At 38.2% G+C, this 21,653-nt stretch overlaps 2 protein-coding genes and 1 non-coding gene across 3 annotated transcripts; all 3 read right to left on the reverse strand.

Moving 5' to 3' along the window:
- Positions 1-9,218: 9,218 nt before the first annotated feature.
- Positions 9,219-9,324, reverse strand: LOC133853079 (small nucleolar RNA R71). The gene has a single exon (XR_009896203.1). It is a non-coding gene; the product is annotated as a small nucleolar RNA R71 (small nucleolar RNA).
- A 5,310-nt stretch (positions 9,325-14,634) lies between these two features.
- LOC133852547 (uncharacterized) lies at positions 14,635-15,675 on the reverse strand. Its single transcript, XM_062289313.1, has 3 exons — positions 15,542-15,675; positions 14,975-15,217; positions 14,635-14,896 (listed from the first exon to the last, which is right to left on the reverse strand). Exons 1-3 carry the CDS (start codon positions 15,673-15,675, stop codon positions 14,635-14,637), a joined length of 639 nt encoding a protein of 212 aa, XP_062145297.1.
- A 135-nt stretch (positions 15,676-15,810) lies between these two features.
- On the reverse strand, positions 15,811-16,557 carry LOC133852548 (uncharacterized). The gene is made up of 2 exons (XM_062289314.1): positions 16,365-16,557; positions 15,811-16,187 (listed from the first exon to the last, which is right to left on the reverse strand). The coding sequence occupies exons 1-2, from the start codon at positions 16,555-16,557 to the stop codon at positions 15,811-15,813; spliced, it is 570 nt and encodes a 189-aa protein (XP_062145298.1).
- Between the last annotated feature and the right edge of the window lie 5,096 nt (positions 16,558-21,653).

Raw genomic sequence — 21,653 nt, forward strand, 5'->3', positions numbered from 1 at the left:
TTAAGAAAAGGGTTTAAAACATATTTCGTATGTGTGGTTTAAAAATTATAGTTTTAATTCGCATTACAGATGATACCTGTGTTTTGGAAAAAGACGAACTTGATATTTTCGTCTATTTTTTCGTCCAATATTTAATAGTCTGCCACGATTTGACACATGCACAATATAAAAAAAAAAAATTAATTAAAAAATAGAAAATAAAAATCTTTAAAAATTAATTAAAAAATTAAAATAAATAAAACTTAAAAAAAAAAATATTAAAAACTTTTTTAAAAAAAATTAACATATTACTACATATGATTTCCATGAAGATTATTGACTTCCGAAAGAGGAATTATGGGCGAGAAACACTTGGATTCGGCAAGCAGGTCTGGGTCAAACACAGCCATTTCCTTTTCTTTGAAAGTCACACATGCTCACTCTGCTCAATATTTCACATTGGCAAAAAATTGAAAGAGATCCATCACTCTTACACAAAAACACAGAGTCATACAATTTTCGTAATTCTAAGCACAAAAACCAGCAAATTCTACCGCAGATCAACACAACGAAAAGCAATTCCGTTCGTTTCCACGGAATACGATTCCCAGGAAAACAATTCTCATTTGGAAAAAAAAAAAACGGTTTCCACGGAAACAAGCAACAGCTGAGAAAGAAGCTTTTAAAAACAATAAGTAGACTAATAAAAATAGTAAGCGTAACTATGACGACCCTTTTTTTTTTTTTTTTTTCTTTTGAAAACATGTATATAGCGTAAAATGGATCCTCACAGTGGCACGTCTACTTGTCGCTCAGCCAACATAAAGTACACATTCCATAACCTGTACCTGATATTCAGAGTAACATTTAACACAGCGGAATATTTTATAATACCAATCAGTTATAACGGAAAGCACATCTATAACTAGTCTATGGTCCATACAAAAGAGCCAATTACCCATGTCTATCTGTTTAAGGCTTACAACATATACCACGATTACAAAAAAATGGCTATACCAAAATTACGTGACACATGCGTCACAAGCCATATACAAAAATATCCAAAAGATAGAGGACTCCGTAGTCCAACGCATTACAATCGTTGTTGTGGGCTTCAATCGTAATACCCCAAACATAAAGCCACTGGGTCATCATCTAGCTCAGGAGTACCTGCAGTCACAGCATCAGAATTTGTACCGTTGCGGGGGTTGCCGCATCTGTACAGGTAGAATTATGAGCCCACCGTCTTAGCATAAATAAATACACTAAGACCTCAGATGTATACTATTCACTGAGTTTTCGTAAAGAACCAACTTTTCGCGCACACTATAACTGCTATCAATTTATAAACTTTTGTTTGAAAACCCCCATAGCTAATATAGCAAAAACCGATGAATATAAAACATTTAAAGCATACTATATAACTGTGAACATATATAGAAGTTCCAATCATCCCACCTTGGAAACTTCTACATATCAACTCATCTACAATATATTACTTTTGATCGGTTGCTCAGTCATACATGTATGCGAGTAATCTCAAGCTCACAAGTACGTCTAAGCTGTACTAAGACATCCACATTCCTTGAATTAGGCAACACTAAGTCTAATCTCGTACACTCATTGCCTTTGCAGGACAACTCGCGCGGTATTACATATACATTAGCATCCTATAACACCATGCCTAATCCCGTACACTTATTGCCTTTGCAGGACAACTTGTGCGGTATTACATAGACAATGGCATCTCTAACTCTAGGCAATGCAATCATCTTTGCACTTTCAAAGTTAATGCATTTAAATCATGCAAATAATACGTTTAGCAAAACTACAATATATAAGACATACAACACATTCCATCACATCACAATATATGTATGCATATACCAAGCGAACAGGGACCGTATCCCAAGGAACAGGGACCATATCCCAAGGAACATAGAGTCCGTAACTCCAAGAGAAAAGGGACCGTATCCCATATCAACGTCAAGTCTGTAACTCCAAAGAACAGGGACCGTATCTCAAAGAATAGGGACCGTATCACAAAGTTTGTGCCTTTAAGCACGCAATGCGTCATGTCCCAATTTTATAACTCACACTAAAAATCTCAATCATTTACAATGCAACCATAGTCTATAAAATTCCCAATCATTTACAATGCAAACATAGTCTACAAAATTCCCAATTACCACGCATAGTCACACAATTCATTTAAACTATGTCATATTCATATTTTCAAATATCATAATTTCAAGATATTCAAAAGTACTCAAAACAACCAAAACAGTTATATTCAACATACCGTTAGTTCGGATTTTTGAAAGCAATATATGTTTAGAATATATATCCAGGAGCCAAGGCTCCCAAAGATTATAATTAAAAGTTAAGTGAGGAAACCAAGGTTTCAAATAACACGCTAACCGTGCCAAGGCCAACAGAGTAGTGGAAAAAGGGAAATACCTAAAACTCTACACTTAAAACTATCATTGCCTTATGATTACGTTTATGTTTACTTTATGTCTATGACTCGCGATCATGGATTATATTTTGTATATACATGTGATTATATGGCCACTGCATTATGTTGCATTAACTAAATAAATCAGCACTCATATTATTATTGGAAATAGCGGACTCACTTTAGTGTTTATATTGTTTTCTTCTCTTTGTATGGTATTTGTAATGGTTCAGGCTATGAAGAAGAAGAGGATTATCAGGACTATCCCGACACATAGATGGTTCCTGGTTCAGTTTTTGTAAGGCTGGATAGCCTATATTTTGGGACTACCCTGTTATAGTTCATTAGCCTAACTTAAGACAATACTTATAATTCTCCGGTTATATGTAGATATTTGGCTTATATGATTATCTAGCCCTATGTGGCACGACTGGTATTACTGCCTGTATAATTATGTTGACTGGCTCATTATATATATATTTTGAGGTATTTCAGTAGTAGCTCTGAGGTGTCAACCTATTCCCAATTTATATTACATTTATTCCGTTGCCAATAATTACCTCTGATAAGTTAGTAATGTCTCGTAAAAATTCGAAAATTTTCACTTACGCTTTTTGTAAAAGCGGGGCGTTACAATTATGGAAAACTTAGAAATATCAAATCAAAATATACTTAAACATCTAACTTAAATAGGGCATGAAATTGTTCTAACTATGGTACTCATCATATTTCCATGTCAGTCCACCATCAATTTATTCCGCATGAATTTGGTTTAGATTTACTGCGATTGTTTTCTTGCCAATTCTTAGCCTTAACCGGATCCTTCTAGAACTTGAATGAAGGTGACGATTCTTTGTTGCCCACGTGGATCAAGCTCAATGGGCCTCCACGAATTTGCTTGAGCCCATAACTCTTGGATGAGTCCGTTGACATCCTTGAACTTCTTTGCTCGTGCTCTCGTAACCGGCCCAATTGGTACTTGAACGAGATCCTTCAAAGCGGTGCCTTGATCTCCATCATTCCCCTCATCTTGAAAAGGATTCGTCCTCAAATCATCACCTACATCAAAAGGACTCAAATTAGTAACATTAAAAGTGGTACTTACATTGTACTCACCAGGTAAATCTAGCTTGTAAGCGTTGTCATTGATACGCTCGAGGACTTGGAAAGGGCCATCTCCCCTTGGGAGCAATTTGGAATGTCTTTTCGTCGGGAATCTTTCTTTTCTCATATGCAGCCAAACCCAATCTCTGGGTTCAAAAACCAGGTTCCGACGTCCCTTGTTGGCTTGTGTGGCATATTGTTCCGTTCTTCGCTCAATGTTGAGTCTTGCTTTATCATGAATCTGCTTCACAAAGTCAGCTTTCTCTTTGATTAATTGAAATGCTTTCTCTTGTTCTTCTCCCCACCGAAATCCAACGTTCTTCTTGATCACTTCGGTAAGCGGTGCAGCTAAGCTACTGAAGTCCTTCACGAACCACCGGTAGAAACTAGCAAGTCCATGAAAACTACGAACATTACCTACACTTGTGGGGCTCGGCCAATCTTGGATTGCTCGTACCTTCTCCTCGTCAACCTGTATACCTTGTGCACTAACAACAAATCCCAAAAATACAAGCTTATCGGTGTAAAAAGTGCACTTCTTTAAATTAGCAAACAACTTTTATTTCCTTAGCACATCTAAAACGGATTTCAAATGTACTACATGATCGTCTATGTTCTTGCTATAAATGAGTATATCATCAAAATAGACAACAACAAATTTGCCTATAAATGCACGCAAAACATGGTTCGTAAGTCTCATAAAGGTGCTCGGAGCATTAATCAAACCAAAAGGCATAACTAACCATTCATACAAACCATATTTTGTTTTAAAGGCGGTTTTCCATTCATCTCCTTCTTTTATCATAATTTGATGATAACCACCTTTTAAATCAATCTTAGAAAATATACAAGAACCATGCAGCTCATCTAACATATCATCTAAGCGTGCGATAGGATGACGATACTTTACCGTTATGTTGTTGATGGCTTGGCAATCAACGCACATTCTCCACGTCCCATCCTTCTTAGGTACAAGTAAGACCGGAACCGTACATGGGCTCATGCTCTCCCTCACGTGCCCTTTCTCCAACAATTCACTTACCTGCCGTTGAAGCTCCTTTGTCTCCTCAGGATTGCTCCTATAAGCTGGCCGGTTTGGGATGGTTGCACCGGGAACAAAATCAATTTGATGTTCAATCCCTCGGATTGGAGGTAACCCATGTGGTATTTCCTTGGGGAAGACATCCTCGTACTCCTGCAAAAGAGAAACAATAGAACTAGGCAAAGCAAGGTCAAGTTCGTTAGTGTTTAAAAGTGCCTCTTTGTACAAAAGTACAATCATCAACTGTTTTGAAAACATTGCCCGTTTGATCTCACTCACTTTTGCATAGAAATTCTTTTGTTTTCTCTCAAGGGCCGAACTTTGATTTTCTTTTTCTCTCTCATTTTTCTCGGCCTCTCTCTGTTTTTCACTCCTTTTCCTTTGCTCACTCTCTTTCTTTTGTTCACTCTCCTTTTGTAATCTCACTTGATCCTCGTATACTTGCTGCGGTGTCAATGGTACAAGAGTGATTGATCGTTGATTAAGTACAAAAGAATACTTGTTCGTAAAGCCATCATGCTTTACGAACAATAAGTGTCCCGCCTGCATCGGTACTACATCACACAACACTTCATCTTCATATTTACCGATTCGAAATGCAACTAACACTTGCTTGTTCACCCTTATCTCACCACTATCATTTAGGCATTGTAACTTGTACGGTCTAGGATGCTTTATCATGGGCAATCCCAATTTCTCCACCATAATTGTGCTTGCAACATTAGTACAACTACCACCATCAATAATCACACTACATACCTTGTCTTTAACGTAGCACCTAGTGTGAAAGATGTTCTCCTGCTGTGCTTCATCAACTCCTTTTGCTTGCAAGCTCAATGCTCTCCTCGCCACCAATGTCAATGCGTCAGGGGCTAAATACTCCTCATCGGAAACATCCTCCAATGGTGGCATGTTGTCGGTGTCGGAATCTTCATTATCGGTCAAAATTTCTCCATTGGCTTGCAACACCATGGCTTGCTTGTTTGGACATTGACTTGCTATGTGGCCCCTGCCTTGACATCTAAAACATTTAATATCACGATTCCTAGAGGTTGAGGCTTCGATTTTACCTTGAGGAACGTGGCTGGTGGTCGCGGACTTGGGCTCGGGTTTGGGCGTTTGTGACTTGTCTAGCGGCTTGGCATGACTCGATTTCCAAGAGGTAGAACTAGAGTTATGGCCTGCACGTGTCCCACTCCCTCTCTTGAGTTGTTGTTCCACTTTGATAGCCATATGCACCATATCTTCCAATTCCACATAATGCTGCATCTCTACCTTATCATGGATCTCCCGGTTTAAGCCAAGGAAAAATCTAGCCATTGTAGCCTCCCGATCCTCCTCTACATTAGCACGGATCATAGCAATCTCCATCTCCTTGTAGTAGTCCTCTACGCTTCGACTCCCTTGTCTAAGATCTTGTAGCCTTTTGTATAACTCTCGGTAGTAGTAACTTGGAACGAACCGCTTTCTCATCACTACTTTCATCTCCTCCCATGTGTCTATTGGGCGTTCTCTATTCCGCCTCCTGTTTATCACAAGTTGATCCCACCAAGTAATAGCATATTCAGAAAATTCAATCACGGCTAATTTTACCTTCTTTGTCTCGGAGTAGTTGTGGCAATCAAACACGAACTCCATCTTCTTCTCCCACTCAAGATATGCCTCAGAATCAGATCTACCTTGAAAGGACGGAATCTTCATCTTAATACCACCCAAGTTGTTATCTTCACGATTCCTAGCTTCTCTAAATCTTCCTCCAGGTCTCCTATTGTTAACAATGGAACCCCGATCTTCTTCTTCATCAAAACCAGACCCATAACGCTCTTCATCCTCCTCCCTCGGTGGAACTCTTTCCCTTCTACGAAAATTACGACCGTTTTGTGGTTGCTCCTCACGTCTATTCTCCATCTGATCTATCCGTTCGTGAACCTGCTCCATCTCCATCTTCATCACACGCCTCATCTCACTCATCATGGCCTCCATAAACATTTTCGGATCAGCCAATTTTGCATCATCTTCGGCAATACTCTTACCACTATCGTGAGACATGATTGCTGCAAAACAAAGGTTAGAAAGAAAAAAGAACCTCACGAATCACTCCCTTACATGTTTACACTCAAGAAGGTGGATCACTCTCCACTCGTGTTTCACTCAAAATTATATGGCTTTTACCCTCTAATGTTCTCACCACTCTTGCCTTTTTCCACTCGATAATTCTCTCTTAATTCTTTTGAAACTAAACAAACAACTCAAAATTTCCAGCAACAATTCACCTAGAACTACTCAAGGAATTTCAGATTTGAACACAAGGAATATGGAAATTTTCAGATTAGAAATAGAAGGAATATGACAGTTTGGGATTTTGGAAGCACAGAATAGTAAATTAATTTTTTTTTTTGAATTTTTTTTTGAATTTTTTTTTTTGAATTTTTTTTTTTGAATTTTTTTTTTTCTTTCTAGTCACAAGCAGCAATAATAATTGTAATTGCCAAAAACGATTGATCAGATTTCAACAAGGACATGGAACTATACAAAGGACAATTGAAAGCGACGTGTAATGATAAGTGATGAATGTTACACATTCAAGCCCCTTAATTTACATATGTTAAGCTTTTAGTTTTGTTATAATTTGATGTTTTGTGTTGTTTTTGTGTTTTCTTGTATTTTACAGGTTTTAGAAGAAAAACCGATCAAATTCCAAGATTATAATGAAGTCAGCAAACTCACTTTTGGATAGATTCAAACTCCAAATCAATTTTGAATTTAAGGAAAGAGAAGTTGGCAAAAATTCGTTATCTTTGGAAAGAATCCAGAATGAGTACGTCTCAGTAATTTAATCATAACTTTCGGCTCAAGTATCAGATTGCAACAAAATTGGTGGCATTGGAAATCTAATAAGAGAGGCAACAAATATGTCAGAAATAGGTTTTTCCGAATTCGGAATTTTTCCATGCCAAAATTGCCCCGTAATAAAAGACCGCAAATCTGTACGAATTTTGGAATCCTTTTCCTACTTGGATAGAAATTTCAGAAAAGGAGAAGACTTGTAATTATTCTTTTTGGACTAGAAAACCTACTTAGAATTGTAATAGGAATTCTAGAGCTTCTAAAGCTTCTCTAATCCCTATAAATAGGCCTCTAGCCTTTGAAGAAAGATACACAAACTTGGAGGAAGAATCAAATACTACATCAAGGAGGTTCTTTCTAGTTTTTATTTTCTTCCTTTATTTATTTTCTGTTTGTATATAATTTTAGTTTATATTAGTTGTAACTAATACTTTAGTTAGGGCTTGATTGAAGCCCTAATCATATCTTTTTAAGTTTTTCAATTTGCCTTGCTACAATTTATATATTGATGCTTAACTTGATTAATTCTAGTTTCTTGAATTCCTCATATGTTTGTGTTTGGCCATCATATGCATGTGGTATGGATTTGTTATTTATGTCAATTTGGATGACCGAGTCCTGGGTATAATAGAGTAATGAAAGAACCCCGACACAGGTTCTTGGATTAATCAACATAATGACAACTGAAATAGATACCATATTTTGTTTACCGATTTCCATAGATTTATGCTTCCTTGAAAAACAACTTAGTAGATACAATGCTAAATCCTTCAAGGAAGAAAAGAGTTAGAGTAGATACCATGCCTAACTCGTTGATTAGGGAAATCAATAGCTTTAGGAGAAGATACCATTCCCTTGTGGTTGGTAAACATTAAACATCATGTTATGATTGTAGTACTATGCATATTGCGAATCTTATTTGAGTATGATTAGCGGTGGATATCTAAGCCCTACCTTTTCTTCATAGTATTTTATATTCAATCTTTTATCCCGTCTTATTCAACATATCGCTTTTAGGAATTTCTCTTTAAATACAATTTATACCAATTCTCGTGGGAATGATCTCGTATTTGCCTGCTATACTATTGTTTTGATCTTGTGCACTTGCGAGTAAAACGTACAAGTATTTGCCTATTTATTTAGGTAGATATTTGCACAACAAGTTTTTGGCGCCGTTGCCGGGTATTGTGTTAAATTTTGTTTTTAAAGTTTTTCCTTTTTCTTTAGTTATTTCTGTTTATGATAATCTTAAAAAAAAAAAAGGTTTTTTCCTTTAATTTTTTTTTATTTTTTATTTTTTATTTTTGTGTTCCTTTTGTTATGCTTATGTTCATCTAAAAAAAATAAAAAAAATAAAAAATAAAAATAAAAAATAAAAATTCAAAGTTAAGGAAGACATGGCAGACGTACGTGTAGAGAATCCACCCGAGCGGAAGCCGATGAAGAGTTCCTTCATACCACAAAATCCAAATCAGCTATCTTGCATTGCTTTCCAACCAAATGTGCAAAGCAATTTTGATTTGTCTCCATTGCTCAATATGGTTCGACACTATAGAGGCACACCTACAGAGGATCCATATCTACACATTCGGGACTTCTTTGATCTTTGCAAAACTCAAAACATCCATGGCTTAAATGCGGAAGGAATCAGGTTAATTCTCTTCCCTTTTTCCTTGAAAGATAATGCTAAGTTATGGTTGAATTCTTTGGCTGCAGGGTCTATTCACAATTGGGAGGAGTTGACAACAAAGTTCTTAAAAAGATTCTTTCCAGCCCAACAGACTAGGCAGTTGAGGAGGGAGATTCAAACCTTCCAACAAAAAGATGGAGACCTATTCTTTGAGGCATGGGAACACTTCAAGGAACTACTTCTAAAATGTCCACATCATAATCTATCTCAAGCCGATCAGGTACAAGCTTTTTATGAAGGTTTAAATTATTCTAAAAAAAGTCTTGTAGATTCAGCTTGTGGAGGCATGTTAATGGAGAAGAATAGCAAGGAGGCCATAGAACTTTTTGAGACTTTAAGTGAAAACTCCCAACAATTCCCATCCCGAGGGAGGCAAGGACTCAAAAGAAAAGGCGTCTATGAAGTGAATGGCAATAATGGAGTTCAAACTCAGATGGCTACCTTGGAGAGGAAACTGGATATGCTAGTGAAAGTCATGACTACTCATAACATCTCTCCAATTCAACAGAATGCTCAAGTTGAGGTATGTGCCATATGTTCTCATTCTGACCACACCACTGAGACTTGCCCCATGCTTTCATTTACAGATCAGGAGCAAGCGAACTATGTGGGCCAGAATAACTATCCTCCAAAGAACAATCCATACTCCAACACCTACAATGCAGGGTGGCAAACCCACCCCAATTTTTCATGGAGTAACACTCAGAATGTGCAAAATCCCAAAGGGCAGCAAAGAAATTTCCAACAGGAAAATAACTATCAAGCTCAACCACAAGCGGTCGAATCGAATCCAAAACCAAAGAAGAATGACCTTGAAGATGCTCTACTCAAATTTTTAACTGAGCAACAACAGACCAATGCTCAAATCAGTCAAGCTGTCCAAAGATTGGAAACACAAGTGGGGCAGTTGGCCAAAGAGTTCAGTGAGAGAAAAATGGGCGAATTCCCAATGGAAGCTGGCTGTGAACAAATCATCAACCACCTCAAAAGAGAAAGAGAAGAAGAGCTTCAAAGTCAGTAGTTGGGTAATCCTAGTGGATATTACATGGAGGATTGGAGTTCTTCCTATCATGAGCAAGCTATCACAACATTGAGTGAAGAAGTGGTCGAAAATCATTAGGAAGAGGGGAAGGAGGAGCAAATTGAGGTCACACATGATCTACATCAGGAAAAATGCAAGAAAGTGAGCCTTGAGGCTTCTTCAACAGCAACTCCTATTCCTGAATTACCAAGAGACCATGAGAGTAGTCTGTTAGGACCATTAGAGGAGCAAACTGAGGTCATCAAAATAGAAAAACTCTCTAAGTATTCTCCTCATAGTATTTCAGTTCATGATTCCCTTCCGGATGAGAAACTGTTTGAGAATTCTCAGATTGATTTACCCTGATCTGTGAAAATTAGGAACTACCTTTTTGTAGGTAGAATTCATTCTCTATGGTCCAAGAGAAGAAAAGATTGGTGCTTCAAGTTTAAACTCAAAAGCTACTACAAAAAGCGCTCGAGCAGTCTAGGAGCTCAAGCGCATCTGCCCAGATTAGTGGTACTGAGGCCACTGCATCCACTACAAATCCATATCCTTTAAAGAATTCTGGTTTTGTTTTTAATTATTGTTCATTTTATTTTGGTTAATTTTAGTTTTATTGTGGTTAATTTTAGTTTCGATTTTTATTTTATTTTATTTTATTTTTTTAGTTTTCCTTTCCTTGGTTTTGTTTTTATAGTTTTGTTTTTCAGGAACAAGTGTTTTTGCATTCAAGTTTGGGGGTATGCTACGAGCCATACCTAGTCCAACCAATTTTCTCATCTCCCGGGTATGATCTTTCCATTCTATCTACACATTGAGGACAATGTGTAATTTAAGTTTGGGGGTATGGGACACCCCACACACTTTCTGTTTAAAAAAAATAAATAAATAAAATTGAAAATTGCATGTTCATGTTATTTTTAAGACTTTGGTTGATCTAAAAATTGTGATTTGAATTTCATTGGTGAGCTTAGAATGTTGAACACATGATCATTTGAAATTGATGCTAAAGTCCTACTACTTACTTTTGGCATCTAAGGATTAACTTTTCAATCTAAACTATCACAAGCACATTAGCATATAATTTTGTGGGGTATGATATATGAACCTGATTGTGTATTTTTCAATGTCTTGGATGAAGCTGGGTGACTTGTTGAATGGATACCTTGGCATATTTATAATAATAAGAATAATAATAATAATAAAACCATTTTTGAAGCTTTCACCGAGTAACTGGACTTCTTGCCTCATTAAGCAGTGAATGTTCACGTCAAAAAGTGAGAAATTCAGATTGGTTAAAGTCATGAGTAGTTTAGTTCTGTAGCCTTTTTGACTCGAGTTAGTAAGCTCTTAGGGGTGTTTCAACACTTAATGCCTTAAAACCATCTGGTTTGAGAGCATTAGCCTAACACTCGTTACATGGGTCAATTAGAAAGCTTAAGAGAACTAAGCATTGCACAGTCTGAAAAAAATTAAAATAAATAAATAAATAAATAATAATAAATAAATAAATAAATAAAGCTCTTGCTATTATGCCTTGGTTATTCAATTTGATGGGGATCCCAGTGAATTTTGAGATATTGAATCATTGCACATTGAAATTAATTTGAAGCCTCATGATTATGTGTTAGTTCACCTTACACTGAACTGAACTTATGATGCCTGAGCTTGTCGCTTGTAAGTGGTTAGACTTTGGAATTCTATTTTATGTTGAAGATGGAGTTTATCTTTCTAAGCTTGCTAATGAATGAGAATCATAATTTTGGTGACACTTAACTCTTTGGAATAAACATGAATTTTGGCATAATGTTTGTGGGTATCATTCAAGGCAAACCCTCACGAGACTTTACTCGTCCACTAGGGAGTCCTAGGGGTTTAAAAGGCTTATTGCATACGCTAAATGCAATCGTGTTTCCCGCGACAGAGGAGGTAGAGTAGTTATTGTTTTAGTTTTCATTTTATTTTCAATTCTGCATTGCTAAGGGACTAGCAACATGTAAGTTTGGGGGTGTGATAAGTGCTGAATGTTACACATTCAAGCCCCTTAATTTACATATGTTAAGCTCTTAGTTTTGTTATAATTTGATGTTTTGTGTTGTTTTTGTGTTTTCTTGTATTTTACAGGTTTTAGAAGAAAAACCGATCAAATTCCAAGATTATAATGAAGTCAGCAAACTCACTTTTGGATAGATTCAAACTCCAAATCAATTTTGAATTTAAGGAAAGAGAAGTTGGCAAAAATTCGTTATCTTTGGAAAGAATCCAGAATGAGCACGTCTCAGTAATTTAATCATAACTTCGGCTCAAGTATTAGATTGCAACAAAATTGGTGGCGTTGGAAAGCTAATAAGAAAGGCAACAAATATGTCAGAAATTTTCCTAATTTGGACGTTTTCCATGCCAAAATCGCCCCGCAATAAAAGACCGCAAATCTGTACGAATTTTGGAATCCTTTTCCTACTTGGATAGAAATTTCAGAAAATGAGAAGACTTGTAATTATTCTTTTTGGACTAGAAAACCTACTTAGAATTGTTATAGGAATTCTAGAGCTTCTAAAGCTTCTCTAATCCCTATAAATAGGCCTCTAGCCTTTGGAGAAAGACACACAAACTTGGAGGAAGAATCAAAGACTACATCAAGGAGGTTCTTTCTAGTTTTTATTTTCTTCCTTTATTTATTTTCTGTATGTATATAATTTTAGTTTATATTAGTTGTAACTAATACTTTAGTTAGGGCTCGATTGATGCCCTAATCATGTCTTTTTAAGTTTTTCAATTTGCCTTGCTACAATTTATATATTGATGCTTAACTTGATTAATTCTAGTTTCTTGAATTCCTCATATGTTTGTGTTTTGCCATCATATGCATGTGGTATGGATTTGTTATTTATGTCAATTTGGATGACCGAGTCCTGGGCATAATAGAGTAACGAAAGAATCCCGACACAGGTTCTTGGATTAATCAACATAAAGACAATTGGAATAGATACCATATTCCAATCTGAGTGTGTTTACCGATTTCCATAGATTTATGCTTCCTTGAAGAACAACTTAGTAGATACAATGCTAAATCCTTCAAGGAAGAAAAGAGTTAGAGTAGATACCATGCCCAACTCGTTGATTAGGGAAATCAATAGCTTTGGGAGAAGATACCATTCCCTTGTGGTTGGTAAACATTAAACATCATGTTATGATTGTAGTACTATGCATATTGCGAATATTATTTAAGTATGATTAGCAGTGGATATCGAAGCCCTACCTTTTCTTCATAGTATTTTATATTCAATCTTTTATCCCGTCTTATTCAACATATCGCTTTTAGGAATTTCTCTTTAAATACAATTTATACCAATCCTCATGGGAATGATCTCGTATTTGCCTGCTATACTATTGTTTTGATCTTGTGCACTTGCGAGTAAAACGTACAAGTATTTGCCTATTTATTTAGGTAGATATTTGCACAACATGTAAATCAAATCTGGAAATTGTTGATATGGAAAGAAAAATCCAAATCTTGAAATTATTGATCAGATTTCAACAAGGACATGGAAATAGACAAAAGGACAAGATCGTTCTATGAACAGATTCGAATGGAAGACCTCGACCCGTTGTTTATGACAAACAAGAACCTCGGTATAAGGAAGACGCCACAAACGGTGGTGGAAACTCCGTTTGATAAGTCGAGATGAACGCCACGGGAAATCCCGATAAGTTCGAGTAGTTCTTCAAAGAATCAAAGAGAATAAACCTCACAAGTTTTATGAATAATCAATTGTCTATCTTTTTCTTTACAACCACATGCTTAAATAGGCTTTACAAAAGACTAGCAAGCTCTTTATCCCTACGCAATCTCTTGCGGTCCAAGCAATTATTTGGGCAACAAACCCATTATGGAAAACTTAGGAATATCAAATCAAAATATACTTAAATATCTAACTTGAATAAGGCATGAAATCGTTCTAAATATGGTACTTTTCTTATTTCCATGCCAGTTCACCATCAATTATCTTTGTGGTCCAACATATTTCCATGTCAGTCCACCATCAATTTATTCCGCATCAATTTGGTTTAGATTTCCTGCGATTGTTTTCTTGCCAATTCTTAGCCTTGACCGGATCCTTCTAGAACTTGAATCAAGGTGACAATTCTTTGTTGCCCACGTGGATCATGCTCAATGGGCCTCCACGAATTTGCTTGAGCCCATAACTCTTGGATGAGTCCGTTGAGCACATCCTTGAACTTCTTTGCTCGTGCTCTCGTAACCGACCCAATTGGTACTTGAACGAGATCCTTCGAAGCGGTGCCTTGATCTCCATCATTATTATAACCTAAAATATCACTTATACTTTCTTGGACATTACATCCCTCCCTCCTTTTAAAAATTTCTCCCTCGAAATTTTAACGTTCAACCATCATGTGATCATGTAAACATGCCATTTACATGAAATGAAACATAAAACTTGTTATGAATCCACGAAACATACCAGGGTTCACTCGATCAAGTGGGAATATTTATCCCGCATCTGCTGCTCAAGCTCCCATGAAGCTTCCTCAACTCTGTGGTTTCGCCATAACACTTTCACAAGCGGAATCGTCTTAGTCCTCAACTGTTGTTCCTTGCGATCCAAAATTTGCACGGGCAACTCTTCATATGTCAGAGTAGGCTGAATATCAAGAGGTTCGTGGCTAATCACCTGAGATGGATCGTGAATGCACTTCCGCAATTGTGAGACGTGAAAAACGTCGTGAACGCTGGCAAAATTAGAAGGCATTTCGATCTTATATTCTAAGGAGATCACTTACTTCAACACTTTGAACGGTCCAACATACCTTGGATTGAGCTTGCCCTTGTTGCCGAAATGAAACACATTCCGCATTGGCAACACCTTGAGATACACAAGGTCACCAACTGCAGATTTTAACTCACGGCGGCGTTTATCCGCATAGCTTTTCTGTCTAGACTGCGCGGTAAGCATGCGCTTTCGAATCAAAGCAATCTTTTCCTTCATCACCTGCACTAATTCTGGCCCCAATAACTGTCTCTCCCTTATTTCATCCCAATACAAAGGCGATCTACATTTGCGCCCATACAACACCTCTTACGGTGCCTTGCCAATAGTTGGCTGAAAACTGTTATTATAGGCAAACTCAACTAATGACAAATGACGTATCCAACTCCCCTTGAAATCCAAAACGCACAGCCTAAGCATATCCTCAAGAGTTTGAATGGTTCTCTCGGATTGGCCATCATTTTGCGGATGATAAGCCATGCTAAAGTTCAACTTCGTACCCATAGCACTATGTACCTTCTGCCAAAATCTCAATGTGAACCGTGGATCACTATTCAACACAATGGAGATAGGCACTCCATGTAGTCTCACAATTTCCTACACATACAGATTTGCCAATTTTTCCAACGAGTCAGTGATCTTAATGGGAAGGAAATGAGCACTCTTCGTCAATCTGTCCACAATAACCCATATAGCATCTTGTCTACTTGGTGCTTTTGGAAGACCAACGACAAAATCCATAGAAATCTGATCCCATTTCAATACTGGCACTTCAAGTGGCTTAAGTAACCCTACAGGCTTCTAATGTTCAGCTTTCACAAGTTGGCATGAATGACAATGTGCAACATACTCAACAATATCCTTCTTCATGCTGCGTCACCAAAACTTCTTTTTCATATCTTGATACATCTTGTTGTTGCCTGGGTGCACTGTATACTGTGTTTGGTGAGCTTCATCAAGGATACTTTTCCTTAACTCAGCATCACAAGGAACAATTCTTCTTCCATTGCTTGTCTTCAAAGTCCCACCTTCAGTAATATAGAACCCAACAGCTTCTTCTTGTCTAGCTCTATCCCTGAGGTCTTGCAACTCAATATCATCTTCTTGTGCCATTCTGATTCTGTCATCACTCATAGGTTCAACCACAAAGGCTGCTATAATATGAGGACCTCCTGTCATCACCTCATCAATCTGCACGATGGAGAACTGTTGAGATAGTTGGCCCATAATTTCTTCTTGGTCTGTCTTATCATCTTGATAATTTCAACTCAATGCATCAGCTACTACATTTCCCTTAGCAGGATGATAAAACATCTTGTTATCATAGTCTTTTAAGACCCCAAGTCATCTCCTTTGCCTCATATTTAAGTCTCTTTGTGTGAAAAAATATTTGAGACTCTGGTGAACGGTGTGAATTTCGCACTTCTCACCATAAAGATAATGTCTCCATATCTTCAATGCATAGACAACTGTTGCTAGCTCCAAGTCATGAGTAGGATAATTCTTCTCATGATTTTTTAGCTGTCTTGAGGCATAGGCCACCACTCGCCCATGTTGCATAAGTACACATCCCAAGCCCTTCTGTGATGCATCCATATAAACCACATATCCAACTGACTCCATGGGCAAAGTCAACACCGGTGTAGTAACTACTTTGCGCTTCAATTCTTGAAAACTGGCTTCACATTTATTACTCCTACAAATGGAGCATTCTTTCTTGTAAGAGCAGTGAATGGCCCTGACAATGAAGAAAACCCCTCAATAAACTTCCTGTAATACCCTGCTAAGCCTAAGAAGCTACGGATCTCCCGCACACTTGTTGGCCTTTCCCATTTCACAATTGCTTGCACTTTTGCTAGATCAACTGCAAGGCCATCCTTATTTACAATAGGACCCAAGAATGCTACTTCTTCAAGCCAAAACTCACACTTCTTGAACTTTGCAAATAATTTCCTTTCTCGCAGCTTCTCCAACACCATCTTCAAATGTTCCTCATGCTTTGCGTAATTGGCCGAATAGATCAATCTATCATCAATAAATACCACCACAAAAGAATCCAAGTATTCATGGAACACCCAGTTCATCAAATCCATAAACACAGAAGGAGCATTAGTTAATCCAAAAGGCATCACCAAAAACTCATAATGACCATACCTCGTTCGAATCGCTGTCTTGGGAATGTCTTCTTCTCTCACTTTCAACTGATGCTACCCCGAAAGAAGGTCTATTTTCAAGAACACCGAAGCTCCTTTGAGTTGATCGAACAAATCGCCAATCCTTGGTAAGGGATACTTATTTTTGATAGTAACCCTATTTAACTCACGGTAGTCAATACACATCCGCATAGATCCATCTTTCTTCTTCACAAACAACACTGGTGCTCCCCATGGTGACACACTTGGGTGGATGAAGCCCTGGTCAAGAAACTCTTGAAGTTGCTCTTTTAACTCTCTTAACTCTGTCAGTGCCATTCGATAAGGTGCCTTGTGGATCGACTGAGTCCCCGGCACTAAGTCAATGGCGAACTCAACTTCACGATCCGAAGGTAAACCTATGACTTCAGAGAAAATATCCGTGTAGTGACATACTATCAGAATGTTTTCCAACTTTGCTTGAGTCTCTGGCTTAGCTTGTACATATGCTAAGTAAGCTCGTGCTCCGTCTCTGACATTTTTGAGAGCTTGATTGGCAGAGAGGAGTGGTGGAGTATACCGTACTCTAGATCCACAATATGTGAACTCTTTTATGCCATGAAGTTGGAAAGTGATCTCCTTCCTACGACAATCCATGTTAGCATTATACTTCGATAGACAATCCATTCCAAGAATGACATCAAAGCCCATCATGCCAAATACCGCTAACTTCGCCGGTAAGACTCTCCCTTCAATCACAATAGGACAATTGCCCACATACTTTTTACAAGTGACAGCGTCGCCGACAGGAGTGACTACACATATATTATGCTCTAATGGTTCCATGTTCTCTCTACACAACTTCACGTATGTTGATGAGATAAACAAGTGCGTAGCACCCGGATCAAACAATACACAAGCAACTCTACCAAACAATCAAATCGTACCTATGATCACATCTGTAGCATTGTCCTCAGCTAGGACATTCTCTGGGGTGATGGCATACACCAGGCTGGAACTGTAGGCCTAGGCTGATAGACGCTGGCTGAGACCTCTGTCCTCTACTTACACCTGCTTGCGTGCATTCTTTAACATAGTGGCTTGGCTTGCCACACTTGAAGCATACAACAGTTCCCATTCTGTAGACCCCTATATGTGACTTCCCACATGTGTTGCACCTTGGATTTCCACTACTACCCTGGCTAGGAGTGTTTCTTCGTCCTTGTGACCCAACACTACTGCTAGTGGCTTGCTTCTTGGACGGTGGTGTGGAGGAAGTTTCTGCATACCTTGTCCTCTTCCTAGTGAAATAGTCCGCAGTTGCTGCCTTAATTCCTCTCTCTGTCATAGTCACCATGTGTACCATCTCTGAGTAGTCAGTCACCCTGACATGGATGATCCTTTCAAGAATTCTTGGAGTCAACCCATCACGAAATCACTCAGCTTTTGATTCTTCATCCGGTATAAGGTTTGGGCCATACCTTTACAACTTTTGAAATTCAGCCAAGTACTGCTCAACTGTCATAGATCCCTGCTTCAGATCTTGAAAATCTCTTACACATTGCTGCCTATGTGCACTTGGGAAGTAATGATCGTTAAACTCTCTTTTGAAGCGCTCCAAGGGAATTGGAACACCTTGCCCATACTCTGTAGTGAGGTGTATTTTCCTAGACTTCCACCAGTTCTTTGCCTCACCTTTTAGCTTCAGGTTTGCATAGTCCACCTTTTGTGCGTCAATACAGTACACCTACGCCAGCTGAGCATGCTCCAGTGGTTGGATGTTCCTCCATTCATTTCATCAGTCATAAATCGCCTAACTTCTCTTACATTCAAACGTCTGGACGGTTGAAGCAATCTTCCTTTAAATCACATTTGTGTCGAAGTGAATTCCATTAGAACTCAGAGAAGTCAGAAATTCCTTTGAAGCCTTATTCAAAGTGTGTTGTTGTCGTGCTGTAAACCGAAGTCTATCTTAGAGGTCAGCTCTAAGATAAAGGATTCCATTGAAGACCCCTTCAGGTAGGAGAACCTGGTTGGGAAGCGTTTGTGTTGGGTTACACGTCAGAGATCAAGATACGACCATTGCATCGGGTATATGTGAGTGTTACTGTCTTGTATCTTGCTATGTCTTCTGAATATTGGAATTCTTGGGTTTGGCTGCCCCGGAGTGGTTTTTCTCTTAATTGAGTTTCTACTTCGTCAACAAAAATATGTGTGTCATTTATTTTCCGCTGTGCTTTAATTTTTGTTGACACTTACGCACACATTTTATTTTTAGAAGTCAATTTCGTTTTTCAAATCCGAATTCGATCGATCACTGAGAGGCGTCCAGACGGGCTGCTGAGACGTCCGGACGGATACAGGCTGGAACAGTAGCTTCTCGATACAGTAGAGGTCTGGATGGAAAATGTACGTTGTCTAGACGGATGATGCTTCGTCTAGCGTCCGGACGGTAAGGCACGTCGTCCGGACGGGATGGCTCGATCGTCCGGACGGCTGATAGGGAACCGAAATCTTCGATCTTTCATGTAGTGCAAAGTCTTCTGAGAGTGCTCTGAATAGTGGAATCCTTGTTTATAGCATCTTTACACACAAATGTGATTTTGTCCAGAATGAGGCCAAAATACTAACAGGTGTAGCGGCCAACAAAACGTCCCAAAACAGCCTAAAATCAGGCATGTATTGTGGAGGAGATGGAGGTGGAGGAGGAGGACGAGGAGGTGGTGGAAGTGCATTGCCATCACTTCTATTTCCGTATCCCTCTTCCACATTACATCGTGGTGGTCTTCGTCGTCTACGCTGCATAGCTCTGTGCAATCACATTGGAGTTAGCCTACAATGTGAGAATGAAAGATATGCCACATAAACTAATGCACGTTATGACAAATGCATTACAATAAACATGCAATGCACACCGGAATCCTATTCAAGTTTTCTTATCTTTGTTTAAGCTTTTGGAGTCCTAAGGCTCTTTTGTTATCCTTAGACTCTAACACAAGCCTAGACTTCCGCTTCTCCTATCAAATCCTAGAGCTAACTGCTCTCATACCATCTTCTGTGATGACCCATTTTTTTTTTTTTTGAAAACATGCATATAGCGCAAAATGGATCCTCATAGTGGCACGACTATTTGTCGCTCAGCCAACATAAAGTACACGTTCCATAACCTGTACCTGATATTCAGAGTAACATCTAACACAACGGAATATTTTATGATACAAATCAATCATAACGGAAAGCACATCTATAACTAGTTTGTGGTCCATACAAAACAGCCAATTACCCATGTCTATCTATTTAAGGCTTACAACATATACCACGATTACAAAAGAATGGCTATACCAAAAATACGTGACACATGTGTCACAAGCCATATACAAAAATATCCAAAAGAAAGAGGACTCCGTAGTCCAAATATAAAGCCATTGGGTCACCATCTAGCTCTGGAGTACCTGCAGTCACAGCATCAGAATCTGCACGGTTGCGGGGGTTAACACATCCGCATAGGTGGAATTATGAGCCCACTGTCTTAGCATAAATAAATACACTAAGACCTCAGAGGTATACTATTCACTAAGTTTTCGCAAAGAACCAACATTTCTTTATTTTAGTCTCGCGTACACTATAACAGCTGCTATAGCAAACACCGACTAATAGAAAACATTTAAAGCATACTATGTAGCTGTGAACATATATAGAAGTTCCAGTCATCCCACCTTGGAAACTTCTACATATCGACTTATCTACAATATAATACTTTTGATCAATTGCTCAGTCATACATGTATGTGAGTAATCTCAAGCTCACAAGTACGTCTAAGTTGTACTAAGACATCCACATTCCCTGAATTAGGCAACACTAAGTCTAATCTCGTACACTCATTGCCTTTGCAGGACAACTCACGCGGTATTACCTAGACATTAGCATCCCATAACACCATGCCTAATCTCGTACACTTATTGCCTTTGCAGGACAACTCACGCGGTATTACATAGATAATGGCATCTCTAACTCTAGGCAATGCAATCATCTTTGCACTTTCAAAGTTAATGCATTTAAATCATGCAAATAATACGTTTAGCAAAACTACAATATATAAGACATACAACACATTCCATCACATCACAATATATGTATGCATATGCCAAGCGAACGGGGACCGTATCCCAAGGAACATGGACCATATCCCAAGGAACATAGAGTCCGTAACTCCAAGAGAAAAGGGACGGTATCCCATATCAACGTCAAATTCGTAACTCCAAAGAACAGGGACCGTATCTGAACGAACAAGGACCGTATCCTAAAGTTTGTGCCGTTAAGCACGCAATGCATCATGTCCCAATTTATATAACTCACTAAAAATCCCAATCATTTACAATGCAACCATAGTCTATAAACTTCCCAATCATTTACAATGCAACCATAGTCTACAAAATTCCCAACCACCACGTATAGTCACACAATTCATTTAAACTCCACATATCATATTCATATTTTCAAACATCATAATTTCAAGATATTCTAAAGTACTCAAAACAACCAAAACAGTTATATTCAACATACAGTAGGTTCGGAATTTGTAAAGCA

The sequence above is a fragment of the Alnus glutinosa genome, chromosome 12, assembly GCF_958979055.1.
Source record: "Alnus glutinosa chromosome 12, dhAlnGlut1.1, whole genome shotgun sequence".
Taxonomy (NCBI): Eukaryota; Viridiplantae; Streptophyta; class Magnoliopsida; order Fagales; family Betulaceae; genus Alnus; species Alnus glutinosa.

Coding starts and splice junctions, on each gene's coding strand:
- LOC133852548 (XM_062289314.1), bottom strand. CDS start 16,557: ATGGAGTCAGTTGGATATGTGGTTTATATGGATGCATCACAGAAGGGC. Junction 16,188..16,364: donor ATGGAGACATTATCTTTATG/GTGAGAAGTGCG, acceptor GAAATTATCAAG/ATGATAAGACAGACCAAGAA.
- LOC133852547 (XM_062289313.1), bottom strand. CDS start 15,675: ATGGATTTTGTCGTTGGTCTTCCAAAAGCACCAAGTAGACAAGATGCT. Junction 15,218..15,541: donor TTGGAAAAATTGGCAAATCT/GTATGTGTAGGA, acceptor GCGCAAATGTAG/ATCGCCTTTGTATTGGGATG. Junction 14,897..14,974: donor AAGGGCAAGCTCAATCCAAG/GTATGTTGGACC, acceptor TAATTTTGCCAG/CGTTCACGACGTTTTTCACG.